The sequence below is a fragment of the Dendropsophus ebraccatus genome, chromosome 8 (genome assembly GCF_027789765.1).
Source record: "Dendropsophus ebraccatus isolate aDenEbr1 chromosome 8, aDenEbr1.pat, whole genome shotgun sequence".
Lineage (NCBI taxonomy): Eukaryota > Metazoa > Chordata > Amphibia > Anura > Hylidae > Dendropsophus > Dendropsophus ebraccatus.
In genome coordinates, this window is record NC_091461.1 from 123,127,588 (window position 1) to 123,147,732 (window position 20,145).

At 46.1% G+C, this 20,145-nt stretch overlaps 1 protein-coding gene across 1 annotated transcript; it reads right to left on the reverse strand.

The window, feature by feature from the left end:
* Positions 1–1,076: 1,076 nt before the first annotated feature.
* On the reverse strand, positions 1,077–17,535 carry ALG8 (ALG8 alpha-1,3-glucosyltransferase). The gene is made up of 13 exons (XM_069981666.1): positions 17,373–17,535; positions 16,156–16,234; positions 13,554–13,747; positions 11,354–11,463; positions 10,245–10,312; positions 9,358–9,484; positions 9,166–9,269; positions 8,254–8,374; positions 7,060–7,199; positions 5,671–5,810; positions 3,578–3,675; positions 2,377–2,449; positions 1,077–1,436 (listed from the first exon to the last, which is right to left on the reverse strand). The coding sequence occupies exons 1-13, from the start codon at positions 17,495–17,497 to the stop codon at positions 1,205–1,207; spliced, it is 1,611 nt and encodes a 536-aa protein (XP_069837767.1). The 5' UTR covers positions 17,498–17,535; the 3' UTR covers positions 1,077–1,204.
* Between the last annotated feature and the right edge of the window lie 2,610 nt (positions 17,536–20,145).

A 20,145-nucleotide genomic window follows, 5' to 3' on the forward strand; every position in this document is an offset into this window, starting at 1 on the left:
CCTGGTGTTACACTGACCTCACGTGACCACTTGTAAAGGGGGATTCTACTCACACAACTTCTGATATGTTGCTGCCCATGATAAGACTTGTTATTTATTCAGTCTCCTTCTCCCAGTTCTCAGCTGCTGCTTTCTGCTGAAGACACAAATATCTGTGTGTGAGCTTTTCTCTCTGTCTCTCCCTTCCAGCATCTTTGTAATGCTGGGAAGGTTATTCTGAGGTCAAGTTGCTGATGAACTCCCTGTAATTATCCCTCCCAGCATTACAAATAATGTTGCCGATAGGGGTCAGGTGGGATGTAAAATTGCTGCCTAACCCCCTTCATTCTTGGAGAGAGAAGCTGCCGCCAGAGCCGCCTATCCCACTCTTCCCATAGAGAATGCAGGAACATGCCATGCTGACAGTTCCTGAGGACAGGAAAGATAATGAAGGTGTGTGGCCATCTTTACACACATAGCAGGGCACTGTACTCAGCAAATGTCCCATAGAGAGGGAAGGGTAGGTGCACCCATCACCTTGGAGACAACAGACCACCTTACTCATGATGGGTGGGAAGCTTGAAGGGGTTGGTCATCAAAACATTAGATTTGTAATTTACTTCTATTTAAAAATGTCCAGTCTTCCAGTACTTATCAGCTGCTGTATGTCCTGCAGGAAGTGGTGTATTCTCTCCAGTCTGACACCTCTGTCCATGTCAGGAACTGTCCAGAACAGGAGAGGTTTTCTATGGGGATTTGCTGCTCTGGACAGTTCCTGACATGGACAGAGGTGGCAGCAGAGAGCACTGTGTCAGACTGGAGAGAATACACCACTTCCTGCAGGACATACAGCAGCTGATAAGTACTGGACTGGACATTTTTTAAATAGAAAAAAAAATTATAAATCTCTGACACCAGTTGATTTGAAAGAAAAACATTTTTTTGTTAACAATCCCTTTAACAGTCGTCCCCCCCACAAATCAGCCATCACCCGCCATGTATACAGGTGACACATACATATAGAACGATGGCGTTAGATTAGTCACCCCCAAGCCAAATGAAATCTGCAACCAATCAGACACAGTAACATCTATGACCATACTTATCACCAAACTTTATATATACAAAAAATAAAGGAAAACCCTTTGCTTTTACATTGGACGCGGTATAAAAATAAGGTTCTGCAGTCAGTGGTGGGGGGAGAGGTTCCCATGTCCGCGGGTCCTCACTGGCGTTTCTTCACAGTCGTCATTGGTCCAGAGAATGCAGAGATATAAAGTCTGACCCAGGAGTAGGCGATGCCCAGGGCGCAGTACACAGAGGTCACCAGCAGGGGGAAGAAGGGCAGGCGCTCCTGCCAGGGGGTGAAGGGGTAAATGATCTCACACAGGAAGCCCAGGGGGATGAGGCCGCAGACGTACAGACACTCCACGCAGCTCAGGAGTCTCCCGTCTTTCCTGTAATGAGCAGAAAATATATTACACGTCCGGAGGTCACAGAGACGGCCGTAATGCGGGATTATAAGGGGGTCAGGACGGGATGTGAGGAGTCTCTGTACTGCGCTCTGGAGTATGTCGGCATCACCAGAGGGTGTAAGTGTGGATCTGGGCTGCTTTTGCTGGATTCAGGGCTCACTTAGGCCTCATCCACACTGACGTATCGCACGGTCCATGGTTATGGGCAGCCCTCAGACTGTGCACCCGTGAAGAGGATTAAAGGGGTACTCCAATGAAAATCTTTGTCTTTCAAATCAACTGGTTTCACAAAGTCATATAGATTTGTAATTTACCTCTTTATAAAATTCTCCAGTCTCCCAGTACTTATCAGCTGCTGTATGTCCTGCAGGAAGTGGTGTATTCTCTCCAGTCTGACACAGTGCTCTCTGCTGCCACCTCTGTCCATGTCAGGAACTGTCCAGAGCAGGAGAGGTTTTCTATGGGGATTTGCTGCTCCTCTGGACAGTTCCTGACATGGACAGAGGTGGCAGCAGAGAGCACTGTGTCAGACTGGAGAGAATAAACCACTTCCTGCAGGACATACAGCAGCTGATAAGTACTGGGAGACTGGAGAATTTTATAAAGAGATAAATTACAAATCTCTAGCACCAGATGATTTAAAATAATGTTTTTTTGTGTGTGTGAACCACCCCTTTAAAAACAGTATCCACAGGACAGGGACCCCCAGGATGATTAGAATAGTCACCCCCCCCCCCCCCAGGTGAGTGCACAAGCTCTGCCAGCACTTCCCTTCCTCTATGGGACAGGTGAGCGCTGTACTCCGCTATAGTGGTGGCCGCCGCTCCATCTATCTGTGGGACCTCACCAACACGTGACCTGGACGGGTGATAACACTTACTCTTAGGAGGACCCCTTTAATGACTGTGCAGATTCTGGTTACCTGAACAGAGTCCCCAGAGCGCTGAAGCTGAAGACGGTGAAGATCATCATCAGAAGAACCTTAATCAGCAGCTCTGAGAGGAAGAAGATGCAGGTTATAGTCGGAGCGCCTCCTCTCCCCAATGTCATCCTGTCTCCTCCTGATATCTCATCTCTGTATCTGCTTACTGCACCTGTATGACTGCAGACACTCTTCTGCACACACACACATTATATATATATATATATATATATATATATATATATATATATATATATATATATATATATACACACACATACACATATACATATACATACACACACACACACACACACATACACACACACACACACTACATATACATACACATACATACATACACATACATATACATACACATACACACATACATATACATACACACACATATACATACATACACACATACTGAGCCCTCTTGGATCTCTTGTGTATACAGGGGATCTGCGTGTTGTACTTTATAAACAATATAGTCAGAAAGTAACATATTACATTGTGTCCTTATGCATTTTCCTTATCCTTCTGCCCCGTATACCCCATTGTTCTACCCCGTATACACCGTCCTTCTACCCCATAGTTTTGCCCCGTATATCCAGTCCTTCTGCCCCGTATACCCCATTCTTCTGCCCCGTATACCCCGTAGTTTTGCCCCATATACCCCGTCCTTCTGCCCCGTATACCCCGTCCTTCTGCCCCGTATACCCCGTCCTTCTGCCCCGTATACCCCGTCCTTCTGCCCCGTATACCCCGTCCTTCTGCCCCGTATACCCCGTCCTTCTGCCCCGTATACCCAGTCCTTCTGCCCCGTATACCCAGTCCTTCTGCCCCGTATACCCCGTCCTTCTGACCCGTATACCCCATAATGGCAAAGTGAAAACAGAATCTTTACTTCTCTATTGACAAGGAAAAAACTAGAATCTCCACAATGTCTGATATTCTGTTTTCCTGTTCTTATTTTGGGGGCCGAGTGCAGAATAAGGTTAAACTATAATATGTTAAATGTTAAAATAATAATATTAATTTTATAATACAATAAATTTACATATCAATAATAATATTTTAGCAATAAAATAATTTTGAGTGCATCTCACTTCTCATCCCCCCGGCCCCCCAATACACCTGATGACATCTGGTCACGGGAACGGCCACAGCGACTATAACGGCTGAGAAGAAACGTTACCTTGAGGAGTGAAGAGAAGGGGAAACAATGAGAAGTGACCGACAGTTGTCAGAATCAGGAATATCCCAGCATCCTGTGCACTGCCGACAGCCAGCACGCTGAAAGAACAACAACACTGTGAGAAACATATACAGGTAGTAATATACACACACCCATATATATATATATATATATATATATATATATATATATATATATATATATATACACACAGATACACAAACATATGTATACACAGATACACAAACACACATATATATATATACAGATACACACACATATATACACACACCCATACATATACAGATACACACATATATACACACACCCATACATATACAGATACACACATATATACACACACCCATATATATACAGATACACACATATATACATATATATACACACACACCCATATATATACACAGATACACAAACACATATACACACACACACCCATACATATGCACATACATATATATACACACACCCATACATATACAGATACACATATTATATATATATATATATATATATATATATATATATATATATATATATATATATATATATATACATACACACACACACATATATAAAATAATTGTTTGCAGAACGGCACTGTGCGGCTCAAGGCTCAGGTAGGGTGCACAGCCTCACGGTCCGACGGCAATCTAGCAAATTACAGGAAAAGGCGGCACTCCAGTTTTAGTGAATAAAAAGTGGTTTAGTTTATTCACCCAACATGCAACGTTTCAATCTTCTCAATGAGATCTTTGTCAAGCAATGTAATCAGCAGTATAGGGACATGTTAGCCCGTCTAGTATGGGCAAGTTTTCCCGTTTCCAAGATGGCGCACCCGGTAGTGCGCATGCGCCTAGAGCTGTGACGGAGCCCGGATTGATACATGAAGCTTCCATTGATCGGGCTGTCTCGTTTAGAGTCCAAGATGGCGGAACTGCATTCTGGGATAGTATAGAGCATGCGCCAGGTTCTCTTTAGGATTGGCGATCATGACACTCCATAACAACCCTCTCACGGTGCGCTCCTCGCACATGCGCTATAGCTTTGTGTACAAACAAGGATCGAGATGGATGGGTACACGGCATGGCGGAGCAGCTGCTTGATATATAACTTGGTGAGTTATGACCCCCTCCATTAACCATTGGATTGCTGGACTTATTTTATTCAGCATTTATCTATGGACTAATGTCTGAATATTGGGATCGACCGCATCTACCACAGCTTATGTATGATGGACTACACAATATCACTGCACATTTATGTATACACTGTATCACTTTGTAGTTATGATGTATGTTTATAATCTGTGATTATGATGATGTCACTTAATTGATGGGCTGTCCTTATGTGTGTTATATACCAGCCCCTTACTGCTGATTACATTGCTTGACAAAGATCTCATTGAGAAGATTGAAACGTTGCATGTTGGGTGAATAAACTAAACCACTTTTTATTCACTAAAACTGGAGTGCCGCCTTTTCCTATATATAAATAAATATTATTTTATATATATATATATATATATATATATATGCAAAAAAGGGGTCCGTGGAGCCTCAGTTACGAGTCTCAAAACACGGGAATAGCCAGATATCCCTCTCTCCAGAGAAGGAAGCCCATTGCCAAGGGGCGCCTCCTAGTGGGGAGAGCACCAAACCACCCTGATACGTAGTCCCTCAGGTCCTCACTCTGTTGCGAGCTTTGGGACCTAAATAGGGAAACACCAGGGTGGCCCCTGTGAGTCAAAGTCTAACTCTGTGGCGAGTATAACGACATAAGACAAGGGTTACCAAGGCTAGGCATCCATCCACAGACTGCAGTTTCGGGGTATTTGCCCCTCGTCAGTGTGGAGCAGGATTCTGGCTACCGGGGGCAATGAGTAATAGACCAACAAAACACAACAATCACTGAGCTTAGGGAGAACAGTGAAAAATTTCACTGTTCTCCCTGAGTTCAGTGATTGCTGTGTTTTTATATATATATATATATATATATATATATATATATATATATATATATATATATATATATATATATACACCAACACACACACACACACACACACATACCTTAAAGGCAGGATGGCCAGGAGGATGGCCTTCTCGTGTACATGCCAGCCAAACATGAAGGAGCTGAGGGCGCAGAGGATCAGACAGCGTAAGAAACTGCGAGGTCCTTGGGGTTTAAACCACAAACAGAAAACCGAAGGCTGAAAAAGAGAAAAGTGAAGACAGATCTACAGAGGAAATACAAAAGTAATACCCTAAGTGTATGTCATAGCTGCTGGTCCCACCTCGTCAGGTAGGTCACAAGTCAGGACCACCCCCATCAGGCAGGACACAGCCTAGGACCGCCCCCATCAGGCAGGTGACAGGTCAGGACCGCCCCCATCAGGCAGGTGACAGGTCAGGACCGCCACCATCAGGCAGGTGACAGGTCAGGACCGCTCCCATCAGGCAGGTGATCGGTCAGGACCGCCCCCATCTGGCAGGTCACAGCACAGGACCGCCCCCATCAGGCAGAAGGCAGGTCAGGACCGCCCCCATCAGGCAGGAGGCAGGTCAGGATCGCCCCCTATTAGGCAGGAGGCAGGTCAGGATCGCCCCCTATTATGCAGGTCACGAGACCCCCACCCCAGTCTGTACATAGGAGCAGCCCCTCAGAGGTTGGAACCACAGATGTCAGACATGAATGGCCTATCGCATTGATATGTTCTACAGGACCTACAGGGGAATATCCCTTTAATTATTGTAAAATATAAAATTACAAAATTATGTAGATGCTACACTTTGCACTCCAATTTTTTGAACCAATTTTATGATCTCTGACGACTGTAAGTAAGGCCGGGATCACACTGCGTTTTTGCAATCCATTTTTATGCAAAAATAACGGTAAAAAAAAAAAAATAGATCAAAATGTGGTCAACCATGTTGTTTTCTATCCTAGAAGAAGGATCCGTTTTTTTTTCTTTTAATAATGAAAATCAATGGAAAAACGGATCAGAACGGATGCACAAAAATGCATGAAACGGATGGAAAAAATGGATTGCAGAAACGCAGTGTGAACCCGGCCTAAATGGGAAGAAACCAAGAACCAGCCCTCACCTTACAGGGGAATTTAGGTGCCCAGAGATCCGGCACTGGAGGGCGACTGTGCCAGCTGGTCCGTAGGTCCAATCACCACAGCAGCCCATGGGACGCCACATGCACCATAGCGGCTTCTAATCCCCAGATGTGTGTATTCCAGGCGGATACACAATCCCTGCACTGACACACTGTAACAAACTACCAGGACATTGGATATCTTCACCCCGCAGAGAGCTGCCTATGCTGTATCCAACTGCAACAAATCCATGACCAGCCTGCAGCGACTGACGCTGAATTCACATAAGACTAGAGATTATCTTCGTAGGAGTTCCCCTTTAAGAGGCCTCATGTGCACAGACAAGTGATTATTACCAGTATAGATAGAGCCGTGCAGATGAGAGTGGCCATCGGCGTGACAGATGGAAGGACGCTGTGCTCAAACTCCTGGACCAAACCCCCGGTCATCGATCCTGTGCGAACCGAAGCCGCATTCAGCAGCCGCATCTTAACACCTGTCGGACAAGGAGAAGAAGGAAAAGAGGGAAGATGAAACCAACAATCGGCTCATGTAAGAAGACCAGCAACGAGCAGACACCCCATCACCTGCTGATAGGATATTCTGTGCAGCTCATTGCATACATCGTTGGCCGCTTGTCACCCCGTGTAAACAGATGACACGAGGCCAACAATGATCGACTGGGCCGCACCAACAATGATCGACTGGGCCGCACCAACAATGCAGCGACTGGGCCGCACCAACAATGATCGACTGGGCTGCACCAACAATGCAGCGATAGTTCCTGCAGCCTGGCCGCACTATTATCAGGCTTCATGGAGGCAAAGCAGAGAGTTTACTGCTCACTCGATGCAGCCAGTAACCTGTGTAATAGAATCCTTAAAGGAACAGTGTCCTCAGAAAATGACTTATTCTATAAATAATGTTTTTATGTTATGTTTTTGGTGACATTCTTCTAATTTTCCATTTTTCTCTCTATATTATATAATAATCCTGATATCCTGCAGTTCTCATTCTCACCACTGAGGCTAAAACTAAGCTGAGACTTCCTGTTGTGTCTGTGGTGATAAGAGGAGGCTGCAGTAAAGTGATCTGTACAGCATTGCAGCGTCATGTGACACCAGTAGATAGGGGAGACAATAGCAGCTCCCTGTGGAATGACCTTTTCACAGGTCACAGAGCGCGCTCAGTAATGTCTCACATTTATCCCAAGGGGACAGAGTCTGTCTATTGTCGCCTATGTCCATGAGCCTGGCTGTAAAGCATGTCACTAAATGCTGTTAAGTACAACCCAGGCAATATGGCTGCCCCCATAACAAGGTATAAAAAGGGAAATAAATAATAAAAATTGTAGTCAGAAAAAAGGTTAGAATAAAAAAAATAAGTTTTAGTATCTAAATCTAATCAGTAACAGAAAATCTAGGTGACACAATCCCTTTAAGGGGTCGTCCGGCGAGCTGAATCCATCTGCTCCCTGGCGCTCTTTTTCAGCTTTTAAGTACATATCCCGACCATCACGTACAGGTAATCGCTGATGTGAAAAGAATTACCGATGACAGACAAGGCTTTGTCGGCACCATTATACAACGCCCAGAAGTTCGGAGCCCAGTAGGCGTGGCAGAGGCCTCTCTTGAATGGGAAAAGCCGGGACAAGACTTGAGGTATCTGACCCTATAAATGGAACATCATAAAACATCACTGCACAGATATAAAGGGGGGGGGGGGGGGGGGGCTATTACATAACAGGTGGATGATAAGGAGTGGCTAACCTGCAACTCCATTAGTGTAACATTAAAGAGAATCTGTCACTAGGTTTATTCCGTGTTAATGTAGGACATGGTGACAGAAATGCTGAACAGATCGGTGTATTACTTACATCATTCTGTTCAGCCGTTCTCCTAATATGCAGGAGAATTGGATTCTTGTCACACCCCTCCCCGCCCTCCAGCTGCTGATTGACAGCTGACTGCCTATACACAGCATGGATAGATAACTGCCAATCAGCAGCTGGTGGGTGGAGTTTTCTGCTTCTCATGAATATCCAGGACTACTGAGCACATGCACATAATAAAGAGGACTACTTATTGTCCATGTTATTCAGGAGATCTCTGGATCAGCTGCCTGGCCCAAAGCCTGAGGCTGCACTTCTGATATTACACCTTCTTCAGGTACAAGGTCATCATGGAGGCCATATACAGGACCTCCCTAATGATGTGGAAGGTGGCACGAGGTCTCCATGATAACCCAGCACCAGTCAGAGATCAGGGGAGGGCATCGCACCCTCTCAGTAGTGCAGCCGCCTCAGGAACGTCAAAACTCCACATAAAACTGTGTACAGGGAATGACTATTTTCCCTATAAGGACGCGTTCACACTACGTAATCCGCACGGATAACATCCCATGCATTCCACCGCTCGCCCCCACATGTCCATCCCAATCACACATGGCTGGAGGATACGCACCAAGTATAGAAAGGGACCGAACGAAACCGCAAAAACAAACACAACTATGGCGGCCAAAGCGAGGAAGCGGAGGAGACTGAAGCTTCTCCAGCGTACGGATCCATCTGAGGAACAAGAGAGAAGGTGAAGAGACGGCCCCATGACCACGGACACCACGGACACACCGCGGCTCCCACCTCCACCATTACTCACCGGGATTACTGGCCGGGAAGCAGTAAGAGCGCAGTAGGTAGACGCCATATGCTGGAGCGATGTACAGGTAGATGTGCTTAAAATTCAGGAGCACGGCAAAGAGGAGGGCGCCCTCCAGGTGTCGCTTCTGCCAGACGGGAAAAATGTCCATTATTCTCCTCAACACCATCTACACTCTTAAAGGGGTTCTCTACTGTTATCCTGGGACAATAACCTGATCACATGATGTGCTTGAGCCGAGACCCCTAATGATCAGCTGTAACTTAGGGAAAACTGGTAGCAAGAGAATCATGTGGATAGCGTTACTGCTCTGGACAGTTCCTGACATGGACAGAGGTGGCAGCAGAGAGCACTGTGTCAGACTGGAGAGAATACACCACTTCCTGCAGGACATACAGCAGCTGATAAGTACTGGAAGACTGGAGATTTTTAAATAGAAGTAAATTACAAATCTATATAACTTTCGGATAGTAGTTGAACCCCTGTAAAGGAGTATTCTGATATTAAATGTATTAAATGTATGCTTCCTTGCCTGGTCCCCCACAGCTCACGTTCCTGATATCTGTAGCTGCATCCCCCTGCTTTCAACACTAGATGTCCCTGCACGACCAGCCTACTAAGTGAGACAGGACAGTGATTGGCTGAGGTCTCAGGAGGAGGAGTCTATTCAGTGAAACAGGACAGTGATTGGCTGAGGTCTCAGCAGGGGCGGAGAAGCAACTAAAAGTGGTGGAGAGCAGGGGCCGGGGGAGGTAAGTATATTAATTTCTTTCCTGTTATTACACTGGCCCCAGTAACACTTACACTTCTTATCATACTGGAATTCCCCATTAAAGTGTCCAGATCAAACAAATAATCAATGGGAACACGACGGCCATAAAATTTACCTGAAACATACGAGCGATGGACAGAAGCATGATCCCCGAGAGGAATCCATTATACTGAAAGTGAATGTCTGAGAACTTTTTCAGGATATGAAAAACATATAAATTCAGAAGCAGAAACAGTTCTCCTGGTGATTATAGGTATAGCAGTGTATTATAATATATCAGCGTGTAACCTAACAGCCTGTAACCTAACAGCCTGTGACCTATCAGCGTGTAACATATCAGCGTGTAACATATCAGCGTGTAACCTAACAGCCTGTGACCTAACAGCCTGTGACCTAACAGCCTGTGACCTAACAGCCTGTGACCTAACAGCCTGTGACCTAACAGCCTGTGACCTAACAGCCTGTGACCTAACAGCCTGTGACCTAACAGCCTGTGACCTAACAGCCTGTGACCTATCAGCGTGTGACCTAACAGCCTGTGACCTAACAGCCTGTGACCTAACAGCCTGTGACCTAACAGCCTGTGACCTAACAGCCTGTGACCTAACAGCCTGTGACCTAACAGCCTGTGACCTAACAGCCTGTGACCTAACAGCCTGTGACCTAACAGCCTGTGACCTAACAGCCTGTGACCTAACAGCCTGTGACCTAACAGCCTGAGACGTATCAGCCTGCGACGTATCAGCCTGCGACGTATCAGCCTGCGACGTATCAGCGTGCGACGTATCAGCGTGCGACGTATCAGCGTGCGACGTATCAGCGTGCGACGTATCAGCGTGTAACATAGCAGCCTGTAACATAGCAGCCTGTAACATATCAGCGTGTAACATATCAGCGTGTAACATATCAGCGTGTAACATATCAGCGTGTAACATATCAGCGTGTAACATATCAGCGTGTAACATATCAGCGTGTAACATATCAGCGTGTAACATATCAGCGTGTAACATATCAGCGTGTAACATATCAGCGTGTAACCTAACAGCCTGTAACCTAACAGCCTGTAACCTAACAGCCTGTAACCTAACAGCCTGTAACCTAACAGCGTGTAACCTATCAGCCTGTGACATATCAGCGTGTAACATATCAGCGTGTAACATATCAGTGTGTAACATATCAGCGTGTAACATATCAGTACATTTGCACATATTACAGGAAGGATACGATCTACTATGAGAAGCCCGAAGTTCCAGAGGAGAAGGACCGCGAGGATGAACGCCGGTTTCTCCAGCAATTCCCGCCGCTCTCTTCTACCGTTGATGCACTGGCAGCACCTGCAGCAAAACCAAAGCTTTAAAGGGCAAAACTATGAGACAAAGAAACAAACTGAGGGAGACGGGCGACAAAAGAGAATAGAAGGAAAAATACTAGAACTGGTAAAGAGACCGAAGAAAAGGACTAGACAAGGCAAGGGAGGTAAGGGACAGACATACATATAAGGACACAGGGGGTAAGGGACAGACATATAAGGACATGGGAGGTAAGGGATAGACATATAAGGACACAGGAGGTAAGGGACAGACATACATATAAGGACACAGGGGGTAAGGGACAGACATATAAGGACACAGGAGGTAAGGGACAGACATACATATAAGGACACAGGGGGTAAGGGACAGACATATAAGGACACAGGGGGTAAGGGACAGACATATAAGGACATGGGAGGTAAGGGACAGACATACATATAAGGACACAGGTGGTAAGGGACAGACATATAAGGACATGGGGGGGTAAGGGACAAACATAAGGACATGGGGAGGTAAGGGACAGACATATAAGGACATGGGGGGGGTAAGGGACAAACATAAGGACATGGGGAGGTAAGGGACAGACATATAAGGACATGGGGAGGTAAGGGACAGACATATAAGGACATGGGGGGGTAAGGGACAAACATAAGGACATGGGGAGGTAAGGGACAGACATATAAGGACATGGGGGGGTAAGGGACAAACATAAGGACATGGAGGAGGTAAGGGACAGACATACATATAAGGACACAGGGGGTAAGGGACAGACATATAAGGACATGGGGAGGTAAGGGACAGACATATAAGGACATGGGAGGTAAGGGACAGACATATAAGGACATGGGGGGTAAGGGACAGACATATAAGGACACAGGGGGTAAGGGACAGACATATAAGGACACAGGGGGTAAGGGACAGACATATAAGGACATGGAGGGGTAAGGGACAGACATATAAGGACACAGGGGGTAAGGGACAGACATATAAGGACATGGGAGGTAAGGGACAGACATATAAGGACATGGGGGGGTAAGGGACAAACATAAGGACATGGGGAGGTAAGGGACAGACATATAAGGACATGGGGAGGTAAGGGACAGACATATAAGGACATGGGAGGTAAGGGACAGACATATAAGGACATGGGGGGTAAGGGACAGACATATAAGGACACAGAAGGTAAGGGACAGACATATAAGGACATGGGAGGTAAGGGACAGACATATAAGGACATGGAGGAGGTAAGGGACAGACATATAAGGACATGGAGGAGGTAAGGGACAGACATATAAGGACATGGAGGAGGTAAGGGACAGACATATAAGGACATGGGAGGTAAGGGACAGACATACAAGGACACAGGTGGTAAGAGACAGACATATAAGGACACGGGGGGTAAGGGACAGACATATAAGGACATGGGAGGTAAGGGACAGACATATAAGGACACAGGGGGTAAGGGACAGACATATAAGGACACAGGGGGTAAGGGACAAACATATAAGGACATGGGAGGTAAGGGACAGACATATAAGGACATGGAGGAGGTAAGGGACTGACATATAAGGACATGGGAGGTAAGGGACAGACATATAAGGACATGGGAAGTAAGGGACAGACATATAAGGACACAGGGGGTAAGGGACTGACATAAGGACATGGGGGGTAAGGGACAGACATATAAGGACATGGGAGGTAAGGGACAGACATATAAGGACATGGAGGAGGTAAGGGACAAACATATAAGGACATGGGAGGTAAGGGACAGACATATAAGGACATGGGAGGTAAGGGACAGACATATAAGGACATGGGAGGTAAGGGACAGACATATAAGGACATGGGAGGTAAGGGACAGACATATAAGGACATGGGAGGTAAGGGACAGACATATAAGGACATGGAGGAGGTAAGGGACAGACATATAAGGACACAGGGGGTAAGGGACAGACATATAAGGACATGGAGGAGGTAAGGGACAGACATATAAGGACATGGAGGAGGTAAGGGACAGACATATAAGGACATGGGCAGTAAGGGTGGAGGGTGACAACCAGACCCTCTCTGACCCCTGGGACACAGGACCCTTCTGTACATACATACGTCCTTACTGTTTGGCTGCAAAGATGAAGAGCAGATCGGTGAAGATGACGGAGAACCTCTGGAACAGGACGGTATTATGGCTGGCATAGTTCAGGTTCTCGACTTTCAGCATTTCTGGATCAAAGTACCGAGCAACATGGGAGAGCGAAAACTCAAACCAGGCGAAAAACGGGGGGTAATCCAACGTCCACTCCGAGGTGTCCTGCAGAGCAACAGAGATACAGGAGCAAAGACAGAAGGAGGAGTGGGACATCAAGGCAAGAGGGAAAGAAGCAGCCGGGGGCTAAATCAGGAATACTCTTACTATATATTATATACATATATATATATATATATATATATATATATATATATATATATATATATCATACATTCAGAAAGCCGCCAGGCACTGCCTCTCCGTGCGGTGAGTGTTCTGGTGTGGCGTACAGTATACGCCGACCCTGTGTGACTCTTCTCCGGTCGGTGGTGCTCGGCCTTATAGTATATATATTTCCAAATGCAGAAACAAGACGTAAAGAAGAGCAGCGGCAACTCACCGCTCAAGTGCAAAGCTTATTCAGCAACACACCAACACCTGTGGACAGGCAGATACAGCAAGTGCGTCCCACAAAGGCTACGGCCGTTTCACGTTCTCACGCTACAACAGGCCTTAGCCTTCGTGGGACTGTATCTGCCTGTCCACCGATGTTGGCGTGTTGCTAAATAAACTTTGCATTTAAACGTCTGTATAGTAGCTGTGTGTATATAGTATGTGTGCGGTATGTATGTATATAGTATTAGTGTATGTGTGTGTGTATATAGTATGTATATAGTATTAGTGTATGTGTGTGTGTATATAGTATGTGTGCGGTATGTATGTATATAGTATTAGTGTATGTTTGTGTGTATATAGTATGTATGTGTATATAGTATGTACAAACATAAGGACATGGGGAGGTAAGGGACAGACATATAAGGACATGGGGGGGGTAAGGGACAAACATAAGGACATGGGGAGGTAAGGGACAGACATATAAGGACATGGGGAGGTAAGGGACAGACATATAAGGACATGGGGGGGTAAGGGACAAACATAAGGACATGGGGAGGTAAGGGACAGACATATAAGGACATGGGGGGGTAAGGGACAAACATAAGGACATGGAGGAGGTAAGGGACAGACAAAAACGGGGGGTAATCCAACGTCCACTCCGAGGTGTCCTGCAGAGCAACAGAGATACAGGAGCAAAGACAGAAGGAGGAGTGGGACATCAAGGCAAGAGGGAAAGAAGCAGCCGGGGGCTAAATCAGGAATACTCTTACTATATATTATATACATATATATATATATATATATATATATATATATATATATATATATCATACATTCAGAAAGCCGCCAGGCACTGCCTCTCCGTGCGGTGAGTGTTCTGGTGTGGCGTACAGTATACGCCGACCCTGTGTGACTCTTCTCCGGTCGGTGGTGCTCGGCCTTATAGTATATATATTTCCAAATGCAGAAACAAGACGTAAAGAAGAGCAGCGGCAACTCACCGCTCAAGTGCAAAGCTTATTCAGCAACACACCAACACCTGTGGACAGGCAGATACAGCAAGTGCGTCCCACAAAGGCTACGGCCGTTTCACGTTCTCACGCTACAACAGGCCTTAGCCTTCGTGGGACTGTATCTGCCTGTCCACCGATGTTGGCGTGTTGCTAAATAAACTTTGCATTTAAACGTCTGTATAGTAGCTGTGTGTATATAGTATGTGTGCGGTATGTATGTATATAGTATTAGTGTATGTGTGTGTGTATATAGTATGTATATAGTATTAGTGTATGTGTGTGTGTATATAGTATGTGTGCGGTATGTATGTATATAGTATTAGTGTATGTTTGTGTGTATATAGTATGTATGTGTATGTGTATATAGTATTAGTGTATGTTTGTGTGTATATAGTATGTATGTGTATATAGTATTAGTGTATGTTTGTGTGTATAGTATCTGTGTGTATAAAGTATGTGTATATATAGCGTGTGTCAGTGTATAATATCTGAGTGTATGTGGGTATAGTACCTATGTGTATATATTATGTATGTGTGTATAGTTCACTGTATGTGTATATAGTATGTATGTATAGTATGAGTATATACCGTAGTATGTATGTGTGTATATAGTATTAGTGTATGCGTGTATAGTCTGTGTGTTTGTATAGTATGTGTGTATATAACGTGTAAGTATATAGTATTATGTGTATATAGTATTAGTGTATGATTGTGTGTGTATAGTATCTGTGTGTATAAAGTATGTGTATATATAGTGTGTGTCAGTGTATAATATCTGAGTGTATATGGTATGTGTGTATAGTACCTATGTGTATATATTATGTATGTGTGTATAGTATATGTGTATATAGTATGTATAGTGTGTGTGTATATAGTATTAGTGTATGCGTGTATAGTATGTGTGTATATAACGTGTAAGTATATAGTATGTATGTGTATATATACGTCAGTGTAGATGGTGATGAGGATCTGCACCGTACAGAATCCCCATTTACATCAATATGTACAGCCGATCCGCTTAGACCGAGGGATAATGTGACACATGGGGGGGGGGTCTCTTACCTCATGGTACCATCGGGATATGGGCAGACTATGGGCGATGGCCAGCCAGTTCCTGTGCACCTCAAAGTCTGTGGAATGACTGCAAAATATCAGCAGATCAGCGTCTGACCGCTCTTATATATATATATATATATATATATATATATACACACACATATATACATCCCCATCACTATACACAGCCGGCATACAGCAGCCCCAACAGTCACAGCGTCTGACCGCTCTCACATATATATATATATATATATATATATATATATATATATATATATATATATATATGGCAGCATGATGTGGGCTGTATGACGATATTAGGAGGACACTATATGGCAGTATTATATAGTACGCTGGGGGCTGTATAGCTATAATAGACGCACACTATATGGCAGTATTATATAGTATGCTGGGGGCTGTATAGCTATAATAGACGCACACTATATGGCAGTATTATATAGTATGCTGGGGGCTGTATAGCTATAATAGACGCACACTATATGGCAGTATTATATAGTACGCTGGGGGCTGTATAGCTATAATAGACGCACACTATATGGCAGTATTATATAGTACGCTGGGGGCTGTATGACGATATAAGGTGGGCACTATATGGCAGTATTATATAGTACGCTGGGAGCTGTATAGCTATAATAGGCGGACACTATATGGCAGTATTATATAGTACGCTGGGAGCTGTATAGCTATAATAGGCGGACACTATATGGCAGTATTATATAGTACGCTGGGGGCTGTATAGCTATAATAGACGCACACTATAAGGCTACATTCACACAATATCTCTCTTTGGACGCTTCACAGACTCATTTAAGCGCCAAAACACGGGAAGTTTATGGAAACGCTGATAATTAAAAAAAAAAACAGCAGCAAGACGGTCAAAAAGAGACATTGTGTGAACATAGCCTGTAGCCGTATAATATAACAATATATGGGTGATATGGGGGTATATACCGGAGGTCTCTGCTGATCAGGGGGTCCCCGGGGGCTTCACTATTTACATGAGATATTGGGGTGCAGCTCCCTTCATCCATACAGTGTGTATATATATATATATATATATATATATATGGGGTCTATAATGGGGGGCACTGATCTGCAGTGTATATAAAGCGGTGATACTCCCCCACCCCCCGTACAGCGAGGCATGCTGGGATCTGTAGTCCCCTCCACCATTAGGAGACAATACGCGCTCCGCTCCTTACTAGGTCGGTATGAGGAGACATTTCAGCAGGGACACCCCCAGAGCCAGCGTCACAAACCATCCCCCATCCCCAGGCTCCCGGCTCCGGGCTCCGCTCTCCACGTTTCCGCCTCTGGGGGCCGCCATCTTGGTACACTCAGGCGATGCGGAAGCCGGCTGAGCACGTGACGTCACTGTGACGCAGCGCGGGGCGTGGTTTAGGATACAGTGCGGCACTGAGGAGCGGGGAGTGTTCACACTGATGGCAGGATGATGATTCTGCTGCGGTTTATTACAACATAATGAATAACTGTTTCCTACAATCATACACTGTAGATGAAACTGTGTCAGCTCCATTGTGGTGGCGCCCTTAAAATGACTGACCGCTCCTCCAAGACTTTTATCAGTGACTCCTCCCTGCTGACTCTCAGTGACTCCTCCCTACTGACTCTCAGTGACTCCTCCCTGCTGACTCTTAGTGACTCCTCCCTGCTGACTCTCAGTGACTCCTGCCTGCTGACTCTCAGTGACTCCTCCCTGCTGACTCTTAGTGACTCCTCCCTGCTGACTCTCAGTGACTCCTCCCTGCTGACTCTTAGTGACTCCTCCCTGCTGACTCTCAGTGACTCCTCCCTGCTGACTCTCAGTGACTCCTGCCTGCTGACTCTCAGTGACTCCTCCCTGCTGACTCTCAGTGACTCCTCCCTGCTGACTCTTAGTGACTCCTCCCTACTGGCTCTCAGTGACTGCTTCCTGCTGACTCTCAGTGACTGCTTCCTGCTGACTCTCAGTGACTCCTCCCCGCTGACTCTCAGTGACTCCTCCCCGCTGACTCTCAGTGACTGCTTCCTGCTTACTCTCAGTGACTCCTCCCCGCTGACTCTCAGTGACTGCTTCCTGCTGACTCTCAGTGACTCCTCCCCGCTGACTCTCAGTGACTCCTGCCTGTTGACTCTCAGTGACTCCTCCCTGCTGACTCTCAGTGACTCCTCCCCGCTGACTCTCAGTGACTCCTGCCTGCTGACTCTCAGTGACTCCTCCCTGCTTACTCTCAGTGACTCCTCCCCGCTGACTCTCAGTGACTCCTCCCTGCTGACTCTCAGTGACTCCTCCCTGCTGACTCTCAGTGACTCCTCCCTGCTGACTCTCAGTGACTGCTTCCTGCTGACTCTCAGTGACTCCTCCCTGCTGACTCTCAGTGACTCCTGTCTGCTGACTCAGTGACTCCTCCCTGCTGACTCTCAGTGACTCCTCCCTGCTGACTCTCAGTGACTCCTCCCCGCTGACTCTCAGTGACTGCTTCCTGCTGACTCAGTGACTCCTCCCCGCTGACTCTCAGTGACTGCTTCCTGCTGACTGTCAGTGACTCCTCCCTGCTGACTCTCAGTGACTCCTGCCTGCTGACTCTCAGTGACTCCTCCCTGCTGACTCTCAGTGACTGCTTCCTGCTGACTCAGTGACTCCTCCCCACTGACTCTCAGTGACTGCTTCCTGCTGACTCTCAGTGACTCCTCCCTGCTGACTCTCAGTGACTCCTCCCTGCTGACTTTCAGTGACTGCTTCCTGCTGACTCTCAGTGACTCCTCCCTGCTGACTCTCAGTGACTCCTCCCTGCTGACTCTCAGTGACTCCTCCCTGCTGACTCAGTGACTGCTTCCTGCTGACTCTTAGTGACTCCCCACTGCTGACTCTTAGTGACTCCTCCCTGCTGACTCTCAGTGACTCCTCCCTTCTGAATCAGTGACTCCTCCCTGCTGACTCTCAGTGACTACTCCCTGCTGACTCTCAGTGACTGCTTCCTCCCATCATGTCTGAACATGCGACTACGGGCCCTATTACACAGATAGATTTATCTGACAGATTATTGAAGCCAAAGCCAGGAACAGACTATAAACAGAGTGCAGATCTTAAAGGAAAGACTGGATTTCTCCTCTTTTCAAATCCATTCCTGACTTTCGTTGAAAAAGTCTGATAATCTGTTGGTGTAATAGGGCCCTAACAATTCCTTCCATACCTGTTATTATCTATTCAGTCTCCTTCCCCCAGTTCTCAGCTGCTGCTTTCTGCTGAAGACACAAAAATCTGGGTGTGAGCTTTTCTCTCTGTCTCCCCCTCGCCCCCCCCCCCCCCCCCCCCTTCATAGACAGCTGATGTAAACAAGTCCCTGGCAGGCTGTATCTGCAACATTGTAGCTTCTTTGTAGCTGCCAGGAACTTGTTTACTTCAGCCGTCTCAGAAGGGAGGGGGGGGGGGAGACAGAGAGAAAAGCTGACACCCAGATTTTTGTGTCTTCAGCAGAAAGCAGCAGCTGAGAACTGGGAGAAGGATATAATAACAAGTATGGAAGGAAATGTTAGTCTCCCCATGGGCAGCAACATATCAGAAGTTATGTCTGAGTGGAGTGCCCCTTTAACCCCATCTCCTTTACAAAAATGACTGAATGACAAAAGGGATCAAGCTGCGGGTGGGGGGGCCGGGGGGCGGGGGTCATTGCACCAAACTCCTCAGTGCTGCTTAGATTTACTAGGACGCCCTCAGTCTGCACGATTGCTTCATACTGTAGGATCCGGGTCATTTGCAGGTTCCTCAGACTGAGGGGTGGGGACGTTCTTCCATCATCCTGCTGTATATCATATGTGTCCTGGAGGAGGATGGGAGCCGCCCAGTGTATCTACCCCCATCATGTGTGATACCATCTGCTCAGTCAGTGTATCTAAGCCTATCATGTGTGATACCATCTGCTCAGTCAGCGTATCTAAGCCTATCATGTGTGATACCATCTGCTCAGTCAGCGT

What these genes read in the sequence shown, in the direction of transcription:
- ALG8 (XM_069981666.1), bottom strand. Translation starts at nt 17,497, where the DNA reads ATGGCGGCCCCCAGAGGCGGAAACGTGGAGAGCGGAGCCCGGAGCCGG. An exon ending in CTTCCCGGCCAGTAATCCCG is followed by an intron (nt 9,270 to 9,357) that starts GTGAGTAATGGT and finishes CTTGTTCCTCAG; the next exon opens with ATGGATCCGTACGCTGGAGA. An exon ending in GCTCTGGGGACTCTGTTCAG is followed by an intron (nt 1,437 to 2,376) that starts GTAACCAGAATC and finishes TGCTCATTACAG; the next exon opens with GAAAGACGGGAGACTCCTGA.